This window comes from Lethenteron reissneri, chromosome 11, assembly GCF_015708825.2.
Source record: "Lethenteron reissneri isolate LAM-NWPU_2019-01 chromosome 11, ASM1570882v1, whole genome shotgun sequence".
NCBI classification, from domain to species: Eukaryota; Metazoa; Chordata; class Hyperoartia; order Petromyzontiformes; family Petromyzontidae; genus Lethenteron; species Lethenteron reissneri.
The window spans coordinates 12,874,335-12,891,265 of record NC_083789.1 but is presented as its reverse complement, the minus strand read 5'-3'; the positions used below and the strand labels follow the sequence as shown (position 1 = coordinate 12,891,265).

Genomic DNA, 16,931 nt, shown 5'->3' with positions numbered 1-16,931 from the left:
TCTCGCCGTGACGTCACTCACTGACCACTGTGTCACTCACTGACCACTGTGTCACTCACTGACCACTGTGTCACTCTCGCCGTGACGTCACTCACTGACCACTGTGTCACTCTCGCCGTGACGTCACTCTCGCCGTGACGTCACTCACTGACCACTGTGTCACTCACTGACCACTGTGTCACTCTCGCCGTGACGTCACTCACTGACCACTGTGTCACTCACTGACCACTGTGTCACTCACTGACCACTGTGTCACTCTCGCCGTGACGTCACTCACTGACCACTGTGTCACTCACTGACCACTGTGTCACTCTCGCCGTGACGTCACTCACTGACCACTGTGTCACTCTCGCCGTGACGTCACTCACTGACCACTGTGTCACTCACTGACCACTGTGTCACTCACTGACCACTGTGTCACTCTCGCCGTGACGTCACTCACTGACCACTGTGTCACTCACTGACCACTGTGTCACTCTCGCCGTGACGTCACTCACTGACCACTGTGTCACTCTCGCCGTGACGTCACTCACTGACCACTGTGTCACTCACTGACCACTGTGTCACTCACTGACCACTGTGTCACTCTCGCCGTGACGTCACTCACTGACCACTGTGTCACTCACTGACCACTGTGTCACTCACTGACCACTGTGTCACTCTCGCCGTGACGTCACTCACTGACCACTGTGTCACTCTCGCCGTGACGTCACTCACTGACCACTGTGTCACTCTCACCGTGACGTCACTCACTGACCACTGTGTCACTCACTGACCACTGTGTCACTCACTGACCACTGTGTCACTCTCGCCGTGACGTCACTCACTGACCACTGTGTCACTCTCGCCGTGACGTCACTCACTGACCACTGTGTCACTCTCACCGTGACGTCACTCACTGACCACTGTCACTCACTGACCACTGTGTCACTCACTGACCACTGTGTCACTCTCGCCGTGACGTCACTCACTGACCACTGTGTCACTCTCGCCGTGACGTCACTCTCGCCGTGACGTCACTCACTGACCACTGTGTCACTCTCGCCGTGACGTCACTCACTGACCACTGTGTCACTCTCGCCGTGACGTCACTCTCACCTGTGCCGTCTGTGCGCCGCCGTCACCGCCCGAACCACACGGCGACCTCACGGGGGGAGGAGGAGGGCGACGACGAGAGACGGGGTGCCACGAGGTGCCACGAGGTGCCAGGAGGTGGTGGTGGAGGTGGTGGTGGAGGGGGGCGACGAGAGACGAGGTGCCAGGTGGTGGAGGACGAGGTGGATGAAGCCGAGCAAGGGGCCCCGACCCACGCAGGTGTCACCTGCCTGGCGCCGCAGCCGCCGCCGGTGCGATTCAAGTGCGGCGCGAAAAGGCGCCGGGCGCGGTCCTGATGCTGAACAGACTCCGCCTCCTCCTGGCGGTGGAGCCGCCTCCTGCTGGTGGAGCCGCCTCCTCTTGGCGATGGAGCCTCCTCCTGGTGGAGCCTCCTCCTGGTGGAGCAGCCTTCGAGTGGTGCTGCCTCCTGATAGCCTCCTCCTGGTGGAGCCGCCTCCTGGTGGAGCCGCCTCCTGGTGGAGCCGCCTCCTAGTGGAGCCGCCTCCTAGTGGAGCAGCCTCCTGTTGGTGGAACCTCCTCCTGGTAGAGCCTCCTCCTGGTGGAGCCGCAGGCTGGAGCCTCCTCCTGTTGGTGGAGCTGCCTCCTAGTGGAACAGCCTCCTGATAGAGCCTCCTCCTGTTGGTGGAGCCGCCTCCGGGTGGAGCCGCCTCCGGGTGGAGCAGCCTCCTGGTGGAGCAGCCTCCTGGTGGAGCAGCCTCCTGGTGGAGCAGCCTCCTGGTGGAGCAGCCTCCTGGTGGAGCAGCCTCCTGGTGGAGCAGCCTCCTGGTGGAGCAGCCTCCTGGTGGAGCAGCCTCCTGGTGGAGCCTCATGCACTCGTCCAATGCCCCGAGTAGGAGCGTCCAGGCGACGAGCGCGTGTCTAGCTGCCCTCCTCCTGACTCGAGTGACGGACTCCTCGAGAGGTTCTCGGGGTTCTCGTCACCACGAGGAGTCGCCGCACCGGGGGGTGAAATCATCCTCGGCGTGCTCTCGTGCCGAGTGGTAATTAGTGGTGGATGGTGGCGGCTCTCGCCGAGCATGGAGCCGGGGTTAACCCAGCCGACTGGGTCCCAGGCGATGGCAGTGTGGATGCTCGCGGAGAGCCCAATACACGGGGGGGGGGGGGGGGGGCGTCTAATATTGGCTGGGAGGCACGATTCGTATCGCGATTTGAAAAACTCCATGCCCGTTCCCTTTTTGCCGGCGGGTGCAGCGCCTCCAGTGGCTTCCCAAGGGTTTACGCGAAACCCAATCGCGAGACGCTCGTCGAGAAAATCGACGATTACGCACACGACTCGCCGTGGTTGTGTCGATCGATGATCGAATCTCAGCGGTTTATTTGAAACGGTACCGATCACACCATGTGCATCCTACACCACTGACCTCCAATGACCTTGGCGATCCACTGCTGCATAGAGGTTCCCCAACGCTGCTGGTCACGTGGGAAAGCGCAGTGCCAAGCACTGCGCTTTGAACGCTGCGGACCCGAATTCGATTCCCGACCATGGCTAAAATCGGTCGCGATATCTGCACCAGTTGCTGGGCCTCTAGTTTCACCAAGCCGCACTGACCGGAGTGGTGAAGTATGGTCAAACAAGTCCCACGACTGACATGGCGTGGGAAGCCCTTCATCCAGCAGTGGATTTAGAGAGGGGTGAATATTTACTTATTCGCCATGTATGTTAGTTAAACTCCTTTCGCACCGTACGTAGCCAACGGTGCTAAATCAGAGGGGCGGGTTCCAGCGTGCACCGCCAACTGCTGTAAACACGACCCCACTGCTCCGTGCTGGGATTCAACGCCTGTGCAGCAGCAGCCGGAGGTCACAGCTGGGGCCCAGCACCTGGTAATTACGAGGCTGCCACACTCATCATCACCATCAGCTCCTCCAGGCCCCCGAACGCCATGCCGTGACAAGCAGACCATGGGACGGCGCGAACATATTCAATTCACGCTTAATTGATGCAGGGCTAATTGGTTGTGCTGATGAGTCACCCCGCGCCACCGGCGGCTTCGTGACCGTCCAGGCCAGAATGAAATAAGCGAGTTGTTGTTGTTGCCGTCCCGCGTTTGTGGCTCAGTTGTGGCACCGTTTTGGTCCCTTGCCACACCGCAGCACCAGCAGATCATTTGCATGTAATTAGCATCCTTGAAAACGATTTGCTTACACTCGCAGTTCCGTGCACATATCGCGAACCTTAAGGATCCATCACGAGTCGATTCATAGCTCGCACCCTCACCGGGTGAGCAGGAAGTCACCCACGATGGTGAGCGACCCAGTCCCTTGGCAACATGCACTCGGGAAGCAAGCTGCGCCTGACCTGTGGCTCCCACGTGACTCAACATCAACACCGAGTCCCTGCACGCGTTTGTCTGTCCGCACGCGAGCGGTAATCGCCCTAAACCCATGTCCATCTTTTTTGCTGGTTAATTGTACAATTAAATTATTTTGAAAAGTCATTTGTCACAGAAAAGTTGTTACGGGAAATGTATTTACCACCGATCCATGTTTCTGCACCGTTTTCAATTCTGTAATGCAGTTGTTTTTGCTCTGATTTCTATTTGCTTCATTGTTATACTTGCTAAGTAATTGCATTTGTCATTTTAGTGACCCAGGTGACGCTTGCAAATGAGGCTCATCCTGGTCTCGAGTTCTCACCTGGTTCAACAAAATAAACATAAAACTTGCAGAGGCCCCGGGGCCAGAGATCAGCTTCGGGACAAAACTGGGCTGCTGCTGCCACCTAATTGACCCTCCACGTCACTGCGCAAGACCCCAAAATTCACTCACAACGCCTCCAACGAATCCACCAACTCGGTCATCACGGAGTTGGTCAAGCATACCAATAAAGGACCACAGAGCTTGACAATTGCTGGCTCCGGTTCCCTTCCCAGGCTTGTCCGTGGTTTCTCACGTGCCTCTGCGCAAACTCTGCGCGCGTTACAAGCGCGACGGCGAAAACGCTGCTCTAAAGTACGATCACCGTCACTACCGCGACGCTCGCGTTACAACGAGAATCACAACAGTTCTACGTGGACGCTCGCGCGGAAACTCCGGGGCAGCTCCACACGCCGCTGCTGCTGCTGCCGCTCCCATCGCTGCCGTGGCCGCGGCGAGTGGGGCGGGGAGGGCGCTCACAGCATGGCGAAGTGCTGCTTCAGCTGCTGTATGAGCTGGTGCGAGTCCACGTGCTGCGGGAACGCGCTGAGCGCCCGCTGGGCTGACAGGTAGCTGCTCTGCAGGTCGCCCAGCTGTCGCGCAAACACACCGCGGACACGGCGAGACACATCCACACATTTTGATTTATGAAATATTTCACCTAGATAATCGCGAGAGATGCAAGGGGGGGGGTCCCGGTGTATGAACCGACACGTACAGAGCGAACGTGTAACGATTCCACGTATATATACACACACACGTACATGAAATCAGTTTCCATTTCTACAGTGTACACCGCACACGCGAGAACGATTCGACGGTGCACACCCCCGGGTTCATGCAGAATGCACTCTGTAACAGCGGCAGATGTTGTGCGAGTTTTAATTAGAAATGTAAATGAGTTGAGACTGGCAGCAGGTTTCAGTGTCTGCTCACAGCATAAACACCGCGCCACTGCACACCAGCAGCACGCTCCGCTTCCCTTGCTGCTTATTACCTCGTACTGCTGCACTCTGGAATTCCCTCCCATCGTCCCTTTTTCTCAAGCTCTCATAATAACCTTGCTCAGATGAAGAGACACGTAAACTCTTCATGTTATAACGCTAATGTTCTTATCACGGCGCTGTGTGACGTTGACCGCTTGGCATTTTGGGACCTCCGAGCCTGTGCTCAGGTGACCGTTAGAATTGAAACAAACAGCAGTGGGGGAGGATGTCGCGGGGCGGATGTGGGCGAGTGTGGGCGACGTGGGAAGCGAGACCTGGTTAGAGAGGCTGGCGTAGTTGAAGTGCGGCTCGTACATGTGTGGAGCCAGCGACGAGGCCGTCTGGAACAGCGCCTTCGCCTGCGCGCAACACAGCGAGAGCGCGCTCGGCTCACAACCGCCCCGCTCAGCCCGCCGCCCGCTCTGCGCACAGGTCGTGCCGGGGGTCGGGGCGCAATCTGCCCACCCTCGCTCACCTGGTCCAGATGTCCCCTGCGGTGCTCCAACACCCCCAGGTTGTTGTAGGCCTCTGCGTGGTCGTTGTTATTCGCCAAGGCCAGCTTGAAGCACTGGTAAGCCAGCGTCACATCCCCTATTCCCTGCACAAAAAGACAAAGGTCCTCCATATAGCCTAAACAGACGTTTGGGGCAAGTGCTGTTAGCGAGCACATATGAAGGCTTGCATGGCACACGAGGGGGTGGGTGGCCAGCACCACGCCCGGCCGCCTTTGACCTCTACAGTGGCAATGTTTACACACCGCACCAGGGACTCATTTGAGGTGGAGTCGACCTATGGGAGGCCCAGGACCGGTTCAGATAATCCTCACCAAAGTTGGCCGTGAGCGGGAATCGAACTCGGGTCGCCAGGTTCATAGCGAAGCGCGTTAACCAGTACACCGGCACACACACAGCATCAAATCCCAAATGCCGAGCACAATACACGACACGCATGGCACACACTCGTACCAACGCATACATCATGTACATACCCAACAACACAATTTGGCGGTGTGCACGAGGTATTATATAACGGCTAACAGCTTGAATATAATTCAGAGTTGGATTGTAAACAAGATTCCATTTCAATTACCACCCTGAATCCAGTCTGATCTTCCTCAAACTTACTATGACCAGACGTTTACTATTAATCGTTTTGCGCGTGCAAACTTTCATTACAGGAAATCTATTGTTTTACGTTTGTGCAACGTTTTCAATGTCTTCTGTAAGGCGGTTGTTTTTACACCGATTTCTATTCGCACTTTTTTTAAGGATGTATGTATGTATGTTGAACTTCTTTCGCACCGTACGTAGCCAACCGTGCTAATCGGAGCTTTGCTCTGTCATTTTAGTAACCTAGGTAACTCTTGCGAATACCAAATCTCTACTGGCATCTCGCGACTTCTCAGCTGGTTACAAATGCAGTGACATCGGGGGGTGTCAACATGCAGTGCCGGCCCTAGAGAGGCACGGCATGCGGTGTAACAACATTGCGGATACCACAAGGGTGTGGGTGTAGTACCGGCCCTAGAGGGGCCCGGTGAGCGGTAATTGATAGCGCTGATTGATAGCGCTGGATGGCACCACACTTGGCGTGCAGTGCCAGCCCGACAGTACAGGGTGTGGGAGTGCCGGCCGTAGGAATGAAGTTACTAAAGGCCATGGCACTCTGGTTGACCAGTTACGTCTACAAAGGGGTCCCAAGGGGGGGCTAGGGGGGTAACGTGGTTGGGATCCAGATCCTTCCCGAGAATTCTGGAAGGTGGTCGTGGCCAAGGGCGGAGCCAGCCACGCCGCACAGAATATTCGCCGGGTCCCGAGAGGGACCGGAGTTGTCGTTGTTCATCCTGAAGAAACCTTCGTCAACGTTCTCCGTTCTCCGAGTCTCCAACACGTGGACCTGGACCCGAGCTGTGGTCCCGGTCCGTAGTAGCAGTTACGTTGTAATTAGTGTAGCTAGCCTGGTGGTCACCACCATAGGTTGTTATTCTGTTAAGGGGAAAGTTACCCCGTGTGTTGGAGTTGAATAAATGTGTTGCCTCCAAGTCTACGACTCAGTTGAACTCAATACACAAAGAACATCAACCTAAACCTGCTTTGCTGGCGCAGTGCACAGTGGACGTATCGTGCGTCGCGCGCGGCTCGCTCCCGAGTGCCCGCCGCCGGGCTCGCCACTCACCACGGCGACGTGGCCCAGGTTGTACCACACCTCGGCCCCTTCCTCGGGGTCCTGCGCCAGAGCCAGCGCTCGCTCGAAGCTGCCCAGCGCCATGTCGTACTGCTGGGCGTAGAAGCAGCACAGCCCCAAGTTGTTGAACAGCTGCATGTTGTACACGCCCATCTGCAGCAGGCGCCTGCAACCAGTGGGCACGCGCGACCGGGGGGTGCACGCGCCACCAGCAGTGAGCCCCGGCGGGTCGCCGTACAGTGCGAGCACAGTGGCCGCCGCCCGGCGGAGGCCACGAGCCAACCTCCAGCTACCTCCGCTGGTCTGCGAGTGGATTCCACGAGGTTCCGGCGGGCCAGATTCCCGGGTCCTACACTGCTGCGGCCTGCCGATGCGCCACCTTCCCCGTCACCGTGGTTCTCCCGAATCCCGTTGTTTCTCCGCGGTGCTGTGAGGCAGCGGCGGAGCAACACTCACCGGTAGAAGCGCAGCGCGATCTCGGGCTGGTCCGAGTAGAAGTGGCTGCTGCCCATGCAGGCGATGGCCTCCACGTGCGTGTTGTCCTGCTTGAGCACTTCCTTGTAGCTCTCCGTGGCGAGCGTCAGGTTGTTCATGCCCTGCACGAATGACACGTGGTCGGAGTGTGCGTCGTGGTTATGGTTATCAGCGTGAATTATTATTGTTATTGTTATCATCACTATTTTGTTGTACTTTTTTTTACACAGTTAATAAGGACAGGCCCAAAAACATCAAGTGGCTAACAACAAACAGCACCGTCGAAGTTGTAATAGACGAGCGTTAGCACGCTTTTATAATAGAGCAAGGTAATAAATTGGGAAAATATACAATTGGGAGGGAATTTGAAGTGCAGCAGTGCGAGGGAATAATCAGAAAAATAACTGTTGTGACCTGCAGTGTTGTCTGTGGGTGAGTGGGTGAGTAGGTGAGTGTGTTGTTGTGACATGCAGTGTTGTCTGTGGGTGAGTGGGTGAGTAGGTGAGTGTGTTGTTGTGACCTGCAGTGTTGTCTGTGGGTGAGTGGGTGAGTAGGTGAGTGTGTTGTTGTGACATGCAGTGTTGTCTGTGGGTGAGTGGGTGAGTAGGTGAGTGTGTTGTTGTGACCTGCAGTGTTGTCTGTGGGTGAGTGGGTGAGTAGGTGAGTGTGTTGTTGTGACATGCAGTGTTGTCTGTGGGTGAGTGGGTGAGTAGGTGAGTGTGTTGTTGTGACATGCAGTGTTGTCTGTGGGTGAGTGGGTGAGTAGGTGAGTGTGTTGTTGTGACATGCAGTGTTGTCTATGGATGAGTGGGTGAGTAGGTGAGTGTGTTGTTGTGACCTGCAGTGTTGTCTGTGGGTGAGTGTGTGAGTGTGTTGTTGTGACATGCAGTGTTGTCTGTGGGTGAGTGGGTGAGTAGGTGAGTGTGTTGTTGTGACATGCAGTGTTGTCTGTGGGTGAGTGGGTGAGTAGGTGAGTGTGTTGTTGTGACATGCAGTGTTGTCTGTGGGTGAGTGGGTGAGTAGGTGAGTGTGTTGTTGTGACATGCAGTGTTGTCTGTGGGTGAGTGGGTGAGTAGGTGAGTGTGTTGTTGTGACATGCAGTGTTGTCTGTGGATGAGTGGGTGAGTAGGTGAGTGTGTTGTTGTGACATGCAGTGTTGTCCGTGGGTGAGTGGGTGAGTAGGTGAGTGTGTTGTTGTGACATGCAGTGTTGTCTGTGGGTGAGTGGGTGAGTAGGTGAGTGTGTTGTTGTGACCTGCAGTGCTGTCTGTGGGTGAGTGGGTGAGTAGGTGAGTGTGTTGTTGTGACATGCAGTGTTGTCTGTGGGTGAGTGTGTGAGTGTGTTGTTGTGACCTGCAGTGTTGTCTGTGGGTGAGTGGGTGAGTAGGTGAGTGTGTTGTTGTGACATGCAGTGTGGTCTGTGGGTGAGTGTGTGAGTGTGTTGTTGTGACCTGCAGTGTTGTCTGTGGGTGAGTGTGTGAGTGTCTTGTTGTGACCTGCAGTGTTGTCTGTGGGTGAGTGGGTGAGTAGGTGAGTGTGTTGTTGTGACATGCAGTGTTGTCTGTGGGTGAGTGTGTGAGTGTGTTGTTGTGACCTGCAGTGTTGTCTGTGGGTGAGTGTGTGAGTGTCTTGTTGTGACCTGCAGTGTTGTCTGTGGGTAAGTGGGTGAGTAGGTGAGTGTGTTGTTGTGACATGCAGTGTTGTCTGTGGGTGAGTGTGTGAGTGTGTTGTTGTGACCTGCAGTGTTCTCTGTGGGTGAGTAGGTGAGTGTGTTGTTGTGACCTGCAGTGTTGTCTGTGGGTGAGTGTGTGAGTGTGTTGTTGTGACCTGCAGTGTTGTCTGTGGGTGAGTGGGTGAGTAGGTGAGTGTGTTGTTGTGACATGCAGTGTTGTCTGTGGGTGAGTGGGTGAGTGGGTGAGTAGGTGAGTGTGTTGTTGTGACATGCAGTGTTGTCTGTGGGTGAGTGTGTGAGTGTGTTGTTGTGACCTGCAGTGTTGTCTGTGGGTGAGTGTGTGAGTGTCTTGTTGTGACCTGCAGTGTTGTCTGTGGGTGAGTGGGTGAGTAGGTGAGTGTGTTGTTGTGACATGCAGTGTTGTCTGTGGGTGAGTGTGTGAGTGTGTTGTTGTGACCTGCAGTGTTGTCTGTGGGTGAGTGGGTGAGTAGGTGAGTGTGTTGTTGTGACCTGCAGTGTTGTCTGTGGGTGAGTGGGTGAGTAGGTGAGTGTGTTGTTGTGACATGCAGTGTTGTCTGTGGGTGAGTGGGTGAGTGTGTTGTTGTGACCTGCAGTGTACTGGTTGAAGACAGTGTAGATGAGACAAAACAGTCAGTGTCTGGTAGACCGAGTCCTCGACAGTGTTGCAGGAATCAATGAGGAACCGATCACGGGAACAGCAACCATGCTAATAGCAATATACAGTATGAGTGATAAAAAGATGACTGACTGCCGGTATGTAAATGAGTGAGTAGGTGAGTTAAAGGGTGAGTGAGCGAGTGAGTGGAGTGAATCAGCGAGTGCTGGACCATCAATCACCCTGACTGCTGCTTTACTCTGAATTGCATCAGGTGCAGCGAGGTAGGAAGTGGGTGCAGTGCGAGCGAGGACCTCGTGGCAGAGGTGAGTGTTGTATTGCTCTTATACAAACCTCGTGAATGCGTGCGATACCGGTGAGTAGAGTCACTTCCCCAGGGAAACGCTCCAGGCCCTGGCGGAACACCTCCAGTGCCGCGAGGGGCTGATCCAGCCGCACACACACCTGCAGAAACAAAGAGCCCCCCGTATAGCGTTTAACAGACTGTTTAGGCAATGCTGATGTTTACACATCGCACCAGCTACTCATTTAAGGCTGCGTCGACCTAGGGGAAGCCCGGGACTGGCGCAAATATTCGCCAATTATTGGTTGCAACCGAGATTCGAACTCGGGTCGCCAGGTTTGTAGCACAACACGGTAACTACTGCGCCACCACTACAGCCCTGAGCCAGTGGTGGAAATTCTACATTACTATGACGGGGGTGAGTCTATCCATAGGACAACCACTGTTGAACTTCTTTACAAAGCAATACTCATTTTATCGTGCCCAGAGAGATTATGGACCATCAACCCCCAAAGAGGAATTAAACTTACAACGTTCCCATTGCGAGTCGTTCGCTCACACACACCCCGCACTCACACACACACCACACTCACACACACACCACACACCGCCCTCACACACACCGCACTCACACACACACACACCACACACACACCACCCACACACAGCCCTCACACACACCCCGCACTCACACACACACCACACTCACACACACACCACACACCGCCCTCACACACACACACCTCACACACACACACACCACACACACACCACCCACACACAGCCCTCACACACACACCACACTCACACACACACCACACTCACACACACACCACACTCACACACACACCACACTCACATCGTACACACACACACCACACCCAAACCACACTCACACCGCACACTCACACCACACACACACACCGCACTCACACACACTGCACTCATAAAGCACTCACGCACACACCGCACACACAGACAGCACTCACATAGACTGCACTCACACATACACTGAACTCACACACACACACACCACACTCACAATGCAGTCACACATACTGCACTCACACCTCACTCACACACACACTGCATACTGACAGCTGGACCCCATGTAACTGACACAAGTACCTCACACCTAACAGTATGCTGAGTAAATTCTGCGAGTCAGACTTGCCTTGCTCAGGAAGAGGAACGTGTCGACACAGTCGTGCTGCTTCATGGCCGACTTGAACTGCTTCTCTGCCTCTCGGTACAGCCCCAACCTGGGGCCCGCACAACAACAACAGCCGCTGTTCACCACTAAGTGGCGGTGAAGGCACCACGGCGCTTGTGCCATGCTTGTACACTTTCAGGCAAAGTGACGTTTCGAAAGCCCGCTGGCAGGCCACAAACAGACCCAGGTGCTATAGGTTGACTGAGATGGACCGCACGCACCCACACACACCCACGCACACAAGAGGCCAGGTTCACGCTCGCACAGCGCGCACCTGTCCACACAACCCTCACCGCTGCGCACGGAACCTAACCCCACCCTGTGCTGCACCGCCGCTTGACCCGAGCGCTGACCTGTAGTAGCACTTCCCAAGCTGCACCTTCCACCACCAGTCTTGGAAGCGCGCGTGCTCAGTGGCCAGCGAGGCCAGCTCCAGAGCCTGGTCGCACGGCACGACACGCGGACGGCGTTACTCCCGACACCGCGCCGCCGTGCGCATTCACAGAAACTCAAGCGCGTACAGCACACACACTGAGGGCTGCGTGTACGGTGAAATCACTTACGTTTTTTACATCATTTTCATGGTGAAGGATGTACTCAAATAATGGCTGCAAATGACACAGAGAGGAACGAACCACAGCTCAGCGTGTCCTCTTCACAAACATCACCCTGGATCAGACCGATGGCCCCGGTGTACGACTCGGGTCTCACCTTGGCCACGGATGGCTGCTGCGCGTATTTTGCAAAGTTGAGCCGGGACAGGTGGATGAAGGGTCCATCTGGGTTCGACAGCATGGAGGCCTGTGGAGTAAGGCCTCACTGGAGTCATCATCGACCAAGGCTTGGACAGCCAAGGGCATGTTCAGTCAGGCAGACGCCAACGTCACCCAAAATGAAGGCCCTAAATGTCTGCCTATTATCTATAAATATAAGTAATAATGTATTGCCCCCTGTCAATGTACTGATGGAGGAAGCCCTCCACACGCTGGGGGATTGTCTGAACATACTTCACCACGCTGGCCAGTGCGGATTGGTGAAGGGGGAGGGGGTCAAGGACCAGTTGCAATGTCACTCGCCACTGACATTCGCCGTGGCTGGACATCCAACTCAAATTGCTGGGTTTTCTGTCATCGGGCAGTGTTCATGGCAAGTGCGATGAGTGTGTGTTTTAACTGTGCTTGTACTCCACTGCTAAAGCAGTTCCCACAGTGTTAGTTTAGACCAGGAGTCAGCAACCTTTCAAAGAAGAAGAGCCTTTGTTTTTATCTTTGACCAAAATAGTTCGAGAGCCGCATCAAACGCAGAGCTACCGGTACACAAACGTAGCAGATATAGAGCAGATGACAAACATATTCTGACTTAAATACCCAAAATAGGTGAAGGAATAAACTGTCTATTTATTTCCCCCCCCCCTGAGTAATTTTTTAACATTACAGTTTAACAACATTTTGTTGTCACCAAGACATTCTATAGTGACCCATTCCCTGTCATATTAAATAAATTATTTTACGTTAAATCATGTTTAAGATTCACGTTTTAATAAAAAAGAACATCTCGCAAAGGGGCAGCCAAAGAGCAGCATCCGGCTCGGGAACCGCCGGTTGCCAACCCCGCGACTGAAGGCGAGCTCCCCGCGCGTAAGCGAGTGAGTTGCGTGCGTCACCGTGGCGGCGTTACTAGCGCCGGCCCTACCGTGCCGAGGCGGACATGTCGGCCTGAGGCACTGGTGACGGGCCGCGCCGTGCGGGCCGTACGGGGTGTGCGGATGGCCTGCTCCATGGTCCCCGGGCGGCCAGACTGTGTCCCAGGTCGCATGAACCCAGTTAGGGGCCGTCCCGTGGCCGTCATGGGCCTGCATGCCCCGAGATCACATCCAATACGGACGAGCAATGGTGAACACAAAGATCTAGGAAACACAAGTTCAAATCTGTGAGGTGGGCAAATGCGGCCAGAGGGTGGTGAGAGCAGGTGATGTCACCTGACGGCCTGGCTTGGGCCCATGGCGCCGGACCCCTGGCTGGTCGCTGGAGCACGGAGTGATGTCCCAGGACCTGGAATCGACACATTTCGCGAAACCCAGTCACTCCAAATCCACAGGGGGCCCAAAATAAGTCACTCATCATCTATTGGGGACCTAAAAAGTACTCATTGACCAGTCACTGTTCATCATCCACTGGGTCAATCAGCATTGACAGGCAACCCAAGATTTTTGTCACTCAACATTCACAGTCACTCATCATCCACTCCCCAGTGGATCCACTCGCTCGGACACCGTCCACTCATCCCCGGATCTGCTGCCACGTCCACGGTTCTCCGTGTCGGCGCTCACGCGAGACCGTGGCGATGGCGTTATCGTCCAGGAGCATCTCGGCGAAGCCTTCCTCGTCCACGTCCATCTCGTCCACGTAGAGCTGCTCCGTGAGGGCCCGCATCTTCAGGGTCCACGCCACCTGCCATCGCCACGCACAAACCCCGTGACGGACACGGGCGACGCCGGCTCCTCAGGGGTCTGTGTGCTCGCCAGTAAGCTGGTCCATGTCCTGGCAATGGTCCGTAAGATGTTTGGAGTCCATGGTCCCTGGCCCCATGAGGTGTCTATGTTTAACAGTTCCTGGGGCCAGTCATCAATTGCATAAAACTTTTAATCAATGTTAATTATGGGAGATGATTACTTGATGTGGTTTATGCACCTGGCTTACTGATCCTCAAGGAGTCGTGGTAATAATACTAACATCATAAAGGCTGCTATCGGGGAGAGCTACACGGATTCTCGAGACGAGTTGTCAAGAGGGTACTGCAGTGAGACGTTTGGCTTCTTGTCGGAGGAAACGGAAGAAACCCCCAGCACGCAGCGGGGAAGGCGGAGATAACTCAACAACTGCGCACAGAGAGATGAGCGAAACCCAAGGCCGTGTGCTCCCATCAAACCCTCGGCAGCCGCTCCTGCGAGAGACGACAGGCCTCACAAATGGCCTGCTGCGTCGCTCGCGAGGTGTCACCCGGTGCGGGCCCAAGTTCGGCACAGCGCGTCTCGGCCTCCCCCTCTCGGCCGTCAGGGCCTCGACTTACCTGGTCCAGGGGATTCTTGCGGAGCAATTGACCGCAGATCTCGGCGCAGTCGCGATGCCTCCTCCGCCTGAGGCGGCTCCAGGCCAAGAAGGAGGGATCCATGTCCGAGCGTGGGGCCACGGAGGCATCGGCGAGGCCACAGAGGCCTCGGCGCCAAGGCAACGGAGGACGCGACGGCTCCGCGCGTCGCCGGTGGGGCCCACAGCGCCCTCTGGTGGCCGCGCCCGTCACTGGTGGGGCCCACAGCGCCCCCTGGTGGCCACGCCCGTCACTGGTGGGGCCCACAGCGCCCCCTGGTGGCCACGCCCGTCACTGGTGGGGCCCACAGCGCCCTCTGGTGGCCACGCCCGTCACTGGTGGGGCCCACAGCGCCCCCTGGTGGCCACGCCCGTCACTGGTGGGGCCCACAGCGCCCCCTGGTGGCCACGCCCGTCACTGGTGGGGCCCACAGCGCCCTCTGGTGGCCACGCCCGTCACTGGTGGGGCCCACAGCGCCCCCTGGTGGCCACGCCCGTCACTGGTGGGGCCCACAGCGCCCTCTGGTGGCCACGCCCGTCACTGGTGGGGCCCACAGCGCCCCCTGGTGGCCACGCCCGTCACTGGTGGGGCCCACAGCGCCCCCTGGTGGCCACGCCCGTCACTGGTGGGGCCCACAGCGCCCTCTGGTGGCCGCGCCCGTCACTGGTGGGGCCCACAGCGCCCTCTGGTGGCCGCGCCCGTCACTGGTGGGGCCCACAGCGCCCTCTGGTGGCCGCGCCCCCCACGGAGTCCTGCTCCGGCCCCAATACCTGGGATTGCATTTGTATTTAATGCGTCGGCTGGAATTATCGCGACCGATATTATCCATAATAGAGGTTGGGGTGGTTGTGTCATTAAGCGCGCCACCACCCAGCCAATTAGTGAGATTTGTCACGTACACAAAACGTGCACATTAGTTACTCCTTGACTTAAAGCTTTCGTGACTGCAGGGATTCATATTCTTGGGTCTTACGGGTAAAATCACGTAGAAGGTTTTCTTTGAACCTATCAACGTGACTTTACCGAAAGACCCAAGAATAATTAGTTACTCGTTCAGCAACACCAACGTTTTTGAGACGATTTTCGTGTCCTAAGGTCGTTAATGTACATACGTTATGTGCATTATGTATGTTCACTAACTGTGAATATATCAATAATAAAGATCCGCTGCTTCGCTCCGCCCCCCGACTCCCTGAACTTGACTGGCTCACATTGACCATGTAACATTTAGTTCCTCTATTTAAGGCCGAAACAGAAGGATTTATCCACAATTCTGTCTGTCGCCTGAGGCTGGTTTTGTAATCACCGGCAAAACGTCGCACTCGAATTGTAAATATCGTGGGTTTACTCTCCCACACACCAGTGCGCTCAAATTATAGCAGCCAAATACTCTAAATGCGTGACGTTGATTCTAAATGTGGAGGAAAAAACCGGAGGACCTGGAGAAAAACCCACGCGACCACGGGGAGAGAGAGAGACACGCAAACTCCAAATATACAGCAGGCGGTAGGATCGGGATTGAACCCACGACCTCCTGCATACCAGGCAAGGTAGTTAACATTTCGCCACCACGGCGCCGTGGTGGACGGGATGTCGGGGTGGATTAGGGGGTCAAGCGCCCAACCCCTCCTTCCACCAGGGATCTGAGATTCTATTTTCGAGGGTGTAAGCCTCCAATAAGCTCGATGGGATCACTGAGGGGTCGCTCACCTCGGTGTCACCAGGAAATCCCCACCTCCCACCTCCCCCACTGGAGGCCAAACCCGCACCACGCATGTCATCATTCAGACACGGCGTCTATGGAAACTCCACTTTCAACACAATATCGTACCGGTATCAGATATGGGTACAAATCAATTCCTGCTGCCACCTGAACACAGACGTCAATTCCTGGACTAGGCCGGGCCAAACCGTGCACAAGTGGCGACCTGAGTGGGGCACAACTCGTTGTTGTTTTTGTATTAAAACTGCCACCTGACAAATGTTGTGCTCCACCCCCACTCGTTGCGTCACGTGGCTTCATTTCTGGTCGCAGTGCATTTCTCGTGTCGTATACCGCTGCTGTGACACTGAACAGGTCACCACCACCATCAGAGTAGAACCACGACTCAACAGCAGTCTTCCCGAGTCCACCCACCTCGCTCCACCTCCAACAGCAGACAGTGGTCATCCCCACCCACTAGCGTTTTGGTAGCAACTTACCAATTGATTTGCTTTTCAGACTTTTAAAGTTTTTGACAATCTTACCGGTGCTGTTTTGTACCATTTGTTGTATGTGGTGCATTCCACTCGCCGCGTTTTGTGCTTCTTGTATCACCAGGATGCACACGACCTTGCCAATCGGATCTTACAATACAGTGGTTTCTTAATTATATTATTTGCTGTAACCAGGTTTCTGTGTAACAATGTCCCCAACGAAAATGGCTATGCATTGCCCGAGGTTTCCCTGTGCCAAAAATAAAGTCTCCCCCCATCAGCACCCATCGGCTCGAGTTTCCCATCTGTAGGCGACTCGCCCCACCAGCGCCCCCTTTCCACCTACTAGGCTGCAGACCCTTGGGCTGGCAACACAGCCAGCAGCATCTCAAGATTGCCAGGTCTACAAAGTACTGTAACGCGAAGGGACACGCAGGGTAACCCCTG

The 16,931-nt window shown here is 55.5% G+C and overlaps 2 protein-coding genes across 3 annotated transcripts in view; both read right to left on the bottom strand.

The window, feature by feature from the left end:
- Window positions 1–1,471, bottom strand: part of LOC133341500 (1-phosphatidylinositol 4,5-bisphosphate phosphodiesterase beta-4-like) — a 90,745-nt gene extending 89,274 nt beyond the window's left edge. For both annotated transcript variants that reach the window (XM_061550190.1, XM_061550193.1), the window contains exon 1: window positions 1,099–1,471. The gene's annotated coding sequence lies outside the window, so the exon portion shown is untranslated. The remainder of the gene's footprint in view (window positions 1–1,098) is intronic.
- Window positions 1,472–2,389: 918 nt separating this feature from the next.
- On the bottom strand, window positions 2,390–14,530 carry TTC8 (tetratricopeptide repeat domain 8). The gene is made up of 14 exons (XM_061550189.1): window positions 14,271–14,530; window positions 13,531–13,651; window positions 13,180–13,252; window positions 12,894–13,053; window positions 11,913–12,002; window positions 11,765–11,809; window positions 11,555–11,640; window positions 11,163–11,250; window positions 10,039–10,149; window positions 7,380–7,519; window positions 6,915–7,089; window positions 5,215–5,337; window positions 5,015–5,098; window positions 2,390–4,346 (listed from the first exon to the last, which is right to left on the bottom strand). The coding sequence occupies exons 1-14, from the start codon at window positions 14,370–14,372 to the stop codon at window positions 4,230–4,232; spliced, it is 1,515 nt and encodes a 504-aa protein (XP_061406173.1). The 5' UTR covers window positions 14,373–14,530; the 3' UTR covers window positions 2,390–4,229.
- Window positions 14,531–16,931: the final 2,401 nt, after the last annotated feature.